This window comes from Melopsittacus undulatus, chromosome 5 (genome assembly GCF_012275295.1).
Source record: "Melopsittacus undulatus isolate bMelUnd1 chromosome 5, bMelUnd1.mat.Z, whole genome shotgun sequence".
Taxonomy (NCBI): domain Eukaryota; kingdom Metazoa; phylum Chordata; class Aves; order Psittaciformes; family Psittaculidae; genus Melopsittacus; species Melopsittacus undulatus.
The window spans coordinates 25,247,215-25,253,214 of record NC_047531.1 but is presented as its reverse complement, the minus strand read 5'-3'; the positions used below and the strand labels follow the sequence as shown (position 1 = coordinate 25,253,214).

Here is a 6,000-nt window from a genome sequence, read left to right as displayed (position 1 = left end):
CTAGGCAGAATACACCGTGGAGACTTCAAGCCGCACAGTGCAGGTGAGGGGCGGTAATTGGTCTCTGGGACATTCTTCGTCCGAGACCCTGTCTCAACCACAAAGCACCCCAGAAGGGGTTCCAGGCCGGTGCTGTCGCCGCTCTCCCTCACATCCCCCCTCCTTCCCTCTCCTGTCCGTTCCCCGCTCGGCGGCTCCCCTCTGAAGGCCGTAGGGAGACGCCAGGGGCTGGATGTGGCTCTTGCCCTGCAGAGCCACGGGCCAGGTCCGCTCCACCCCGCGCCCCTCTGGCCCAGCCTGCCGCACGACAGGCTCCGACCCCCGGGTGAGCCCCCGCGGCTCCCCCCACCCTCGCCAACGACCCGCCGGCAGCAGGGTCGCACCGGGAGTGGCGAGCTAGGGAGCGGGGTCATGTTTGCCCCGGGTGCGGGAACGCGGCTCGGCGGGGACGTGCAGGCGGTGCTGAGCCGGGGGAAGGACCGCTCCGTGCGCTCTTCACCTGTGGGCGTGACCACCGGCCCCCTCCTCCTCCTTCTTTCTACTTGAAGGGCCGGCTCCGCTATAGCAGCAGAGCCTAAGATTGGAGCTGGTGGCGCGTTGCAAGGAGGGGACCTGCTGCTGCCGCCGCCGCCACTGCCACTGTTGCTGCTGCCGCCGCCGCCGCAGCCGAGTCGCCTTGTAAAGTGTCCCGCCCGCCGCAGATCAGGCCGCCTTTCGCGCTTCGGCCCCGTCGAGCTCGCAGGACAACCGGGAGGGGAGAACGGGCTGGACTCGCCGCGGGGGACGGGGCTCCTCTCCGCCCGCCGGGCAGGGCTGTCTGTCTACGCCGTGTCTCAGCTGCCCTCAGCCGTTGGCGGGCACCGCCGCTGCCAGCTCCTCTGCAAGTGCCGGGCGCGGATCGCTCTCTCCCCACGGAGCTGCCCGGAGGAGTCCTGCCCCACGGGCGGTTGGCCGTGGCCGCCCCGTGCCCTCTCTCCTCTGTGCCAGCTGCCCCAGCGGCCATGCTGCCCACAGCCGGGAGGCGGCGGCGGCCTGAGCGGGGCTCGCCTTAGAGCAGCGGGCGGACGGGCGGCGGGGCTGGGCTCCCCGCGGTAGTGTCGCCTCGGCCCGGGCCCAGCCTGCCTGCGGGCGGGGCGGAGGAGGCAGGGGCAGGACAACAGCGAAACAACTTTGCACAGTGAAAAAAAGGAAAGGGGGAAAAAGACTCGTGGGACTTGATCGAAGCTCAGCACCACGCGGGGGTTCCGAGCCCTAGTAAACCTCACCACCGCGCCACAGCGACGGGAGGAAAGCTGGTGGCTGCCCCTGTGCCCAAGTCCTGCAGGCTCTAGAGTCGGCTTGGCTTTCCGGCTGGAAGATGATTCCTGCAAAAGGACCATGTTGCTGCTGACGGACCGCGGGGTCGTTGGAAGATGCTTTCCTTGAGGATTACACGTGGAAAAGGGCCATCAGTCAAGGGGAGAGCTGGCTGGTGAAACTGACTGATTTCCAACCCCCACCCCCACCGGGGAAGTGGGTTCAATGGCTCCATCTCCCAGGAGAAGCGGTAGGAAAGATGCCAACGCTTTGCCAAGCATGTCCTCAACTTTCTGGGCGATCATGATCCTGGCTAGTCTCCTGATCGCTTACTGCAGTAAGTACATATTTATCCTGGTGCTTTTGCTGGGCTTAATCCACGGCCTTCCCATCTGAGGTAGCGCTCCTGGTCAAGGCCAAGCTCTGAATCTGGCAGGTGTACGTACTGTCTTAGACTTGCCACCTCGATGCTTCTTCTCCCCCTATTGCCCCATGGTAAAGCAGCTAGGTCAACGCTTCAGTATTGCTGCTTCCTGGGAGCATGTGATGTCCTTAAGTTAGGGATGTGGCATTTCCTGTTCAAACAGAAGCATCTCTTGAATTTTAGAAACAGACCTCTAAGTGGTAGTAACCATCACCCACGGCTCACAGTTTATTATCAGATATTGCCAGCTTTCGCCCAGACTGTACCCTTCATGTAACTCTTGTACTCCCCTCCACCTTCCATGAACAAGAGCTCTTTTGCTTATATTCATTCCTTTAGGAAACACATACTTAGTCAAGTGACAGATGTTTTAACATCGCCGGGGTAGTATGTGATTCTCTGACTGTGACATTGCATTGGAACAAACCCTGGCACTTCTTTAGCATATCCTCATCAGTTTAGTAACCTTATGCTATCAGCCTCAGAGCTGCATCATAGGTTATCAGCAGAGTTTTGTATATACCCTTTCAGGCTTGATAAATTGTCAATTAATCGCGCTGAGTTGCAGATAAGGTATCTGTAAGATTCAAGTGCCTGGACTATTAGTACTTTAAAATATCTTTATTTATTCTTGCTAGGTTTTTTTTTTTTTTTTTTTCTCTTCTCTTTGCAAGAATAATTTTCAAGTAGGTATGTAATATAAAAACAATGCCCATACTTACGGGAAATGCAATTTAGTCCATAGTACCAGAGTGGGAATCTTTCAAAGAGAATAGAAAAAGGAGTTTCTGTGCAGTAGTAAAAATATGTAATTTATTAGGAGGCACCTACACAGCTTTGTCAGAATGAATATACACTGTATTTTCCCAGCCTGAGCTGAAAGTGGTCTGTAGTTTACCCATAGTGTGTATTCCTTTCTTTAGCTGTAGCATAAAAGTCTTTACACTATGCTTGTGTTGTTGAGCTGTAATAGCTCATAACCCACAGGTTATGATGATCAGGGAATAGATTCTGGTTTTGGGAGTGTGCCTGCTGCATTTCTTACCCCTCTATTCTATTTCTTCCCTTTCAACTATATAATAGTCTCCATTTTTGTGTATTTGTTTTGTGTTATTTTGTTCTTTTTTTTCCTGAAACAAGATTGTAATTGGTAAAGATAACCTTTAATTCACTTTTTTTTTGCATGTTACAGTGCCTCTTTCTACTGATGACAGTGAGAGGCTTATTCCAACAGGAATAATATATTTTATATTTTATTGTTTAACTTAGCATGTTTTGCATTACACTTCTCAAAAATCATATCAAACAGGTCACACTTTTAAATAATTTCATTTTGTACATAATGCCATATTCGATCTGCTAATGTAGAGAGTATACTAAAACCATACTGAGATTTAAAAGAATTTATGTGCATACAAAGAGATTAGTGACTCAGTAAACACACATTACAGGTTGAATAGTACAAGTGCAAAGGGAATTCAGATGGGCATTTGTAATAGGAAATATTTTAAGTTTGTGCTACAAATGTCTGGAGGGTCCCAGGCTTTTCATGAGAAGATACAAGTTCTGTGCAGGTAACAGCATAGCCTCCAGAAGGAGTTAACTGTAAAGTCTGATGCCTTAAAATTATTTATATTCAGCAGTGAGAGGTTTGACAATGTTCTGTTCTAAGGAATGAAGTTGTACATTTGAATTGTTATATATGTTTATTATTTATTTTTCATTGTTTACTGATGCTGAAGAATACAAAGCAAACGTTAGCTGATGATATGAAGACAATTGCTGCTATGCTTAAATAGCCAGTTTCCAGTTAGTTCCCTCAGTGTCGATGGTGTTCCTCAAACATGTAGTACGCTTCTCATTCGATATAACAGTGAAAAGCAGCATGCAGCTTAAAATATGCAGTGTCAAAGCACTCCACCGTTTATGTAATGTTTCACTGATTTGACAACCACAATTCTCAATGCTAATGAAGCACCATGAGCATTTTCTCTAGAGGTAGTATTTGAAAAATCGCAAAAAATGTTTTTGCTCTGTGGAAAGGGTGAAGATGTTTAAAAAATCAAGGGGGGGGGGCGGGAAATGTGAAGCTGTTTCTACATAAAGTAGTATTGAAAATTTTATGAATTCTTTTAAAAACCATCGAGGCTTTATTCAGTCTTTTTTCATCTGATGTCTCATTCCATACCTGGGGTGTAGGGAGGAGGAGGGGTGACAACTTAGTTACGTTTTAAGAATAACAGCCTTGCTGTATTTCTTATGAAGTAAAAGAACTTAATGGTATAAAGTGTTGTGAATTTTTCCACACACCTTATATTCAGGTGTATGGAAGTATACCAACTTATTTCTGTTGTCAGTCCGACTTATGTAAAAAGCCATAAAGGTTAATACCTTGTTAAAGTAATAACAATAACATCATATATGATTATCTGTCACAGTATCATTTTATTATATTTACATCAAACACTAAAGCCCCCTGAACTTTTTAATTTTTCTGTTTTTTATAGCACTATAAATTAAACTTTTGATCTTCCTTGCTTATTTTCATTTTAATCTGTTAGTCTGACAAAGCATATTCCTGAACCAGTTATATGAATATTGCTTTCCCTTTCCATACTTACTTTGTGAATCTTTTGTTTCTGGGAAAGTGTTTGTTGTACAATAGTCATCGCTATTACTGGAGCAACCAGTAAACCCACCATACTCTTGTTCCACTTGACAGACAAGCATATTTATAAAGTATGTTCTGTATGTATGTGTACAGTCCATTATTTTCTGAAGCACAATTATGTACTCTTTGACATGGTAAAATGATAAAGTGATCATTTTTTCTTTCTTAAATGTTTAGATTATACTTAGGGATAGTGGCTCCATCCTATGGTGGAAGAGAAAGCTGCATCAAATCAATTAGGTTAGTTGCTATAGTGATAAATTTCATGTAATATTCTCCAACTGAAGAAAAATGGTGTGATTTGGTAGGTTCTCAATAGGAGAAGGCAAAAATAAAGGAGTAGAAACAAGCTGTTTATTATAGTCCTTGGTTCTTGACCACCAAGGAGATAGCTTATTTAACAGAAGCACCAGTAAACATAAAAACAACTTCAGAAGTCTATCCTTGTAGAGGGTGACCACCTTTGACAGCAATTCAGAATTAGAGAATTTGTGACATTTTTGGATCCCAGGCATGCATTTTTCACTTTTTTAACTAACGTTAGTAGACTACTGAGAAGAACCTACAGCAAATTCTTTAAGTTACTGTTTTTATATTGTAAGGGTACTTTGAATTTTTTCTCCTTCATAACTGGGATTTGCATTTTTCCTTTTTAGAAAAAGTTTGGGACATTTTCTGTGGTATCACAGCTGCGTGCTAAATAAAACAGTTTTGATTCAGAATTATTTTTTAGTGCATTTATTCAGTTGGCTTTCCTGTAAATACTGTGATGCTTTTTATATGTAAATAACAACTTTTTAAACATCATATGATTCAGCTTTAGCAAAGTTGTAGCTATTATGAGCTTTTGACTTTTGACATTCCTTGTACTGTTTTGTAAGCATAGGAACATTAGACCCACTGGGTGTTACAGGTTTTCTGTTCTGTTAAGATAATACAGCTAAGGGCAAGAAAATATATTTGTTTGAAAGGAGCCACCAAAACTGAATGGTATTTGTAAAGTTCATCTTCTTGTTTTAATGTTGTGTACAGGAAGAAAGCAATACGAGGTCCAGTATTTATGCTAACTAAAAGGTGGTACTACCAGGAAAAGGAATCTAGAACTCCAAAATGCAAAATATTTCCTATAACGTTACAGTTCTGCATTGTTAGTGCTAGTTCTTTCCCAGTACTAAGAAATAGAAAGAGGGTATATTCTACGTTCTCCTAATTCATTATTTCTTTTGCTTGCAGAATACAAAATAAGAATGTTGTAATGATGAAATACTGTTAGATTATATGAAATGACTGATTCTGCAGTCTAATTCCATATTTAGATCTGTGGAGTTTGAGCAGAAAAATAAAGCTGTTAGCATGAATAAAAGAAGTGTCTCAAAGATTTTGCATGGTACCATTCATATCATATCATATCATATCATCATATCATATCATATCATAATTCACATGAAAAATGCTACATTGACCTTACCTTAAATTTGGATCCTGTTGTTACACATAGGGTGGACATTGCTTGTTTGAGAAGTATCTTTTCATTGTCTGTTCTGGAATTGCTTTCTGTCTAGACGCAGGCACAATCTACTGTTGTCTGTAGATCTTACTGTTCCCTTAA

The 6,000-nt window shown here is 43.8% G+C and overlaps 1 protein-coding gene across 1 annotated transcript in view; it reads left to right on the top strand.

Annotated features, from left to right (window-relative positions):
• The first annotated feature begins 1,521 nt into the window (after positions 1–1,521).
• TAFA5 (TAFA chemokine like family member 5) overlaps positions 1,522–6,000 on the top strand; it is a 356,880-nt gene continuing 352,401 nt past the window's right edge. Inside the window, exon 1 of the mRNA XM_031048344.1 lies at positions 1,522–1,633. Within this exon, the coding sequence (XP_030904204.1) occupies positions 1,522–1,633 (112 nt within the window). The remainder of the gene's footprint in view (positions 1,634–6,000) is intronic.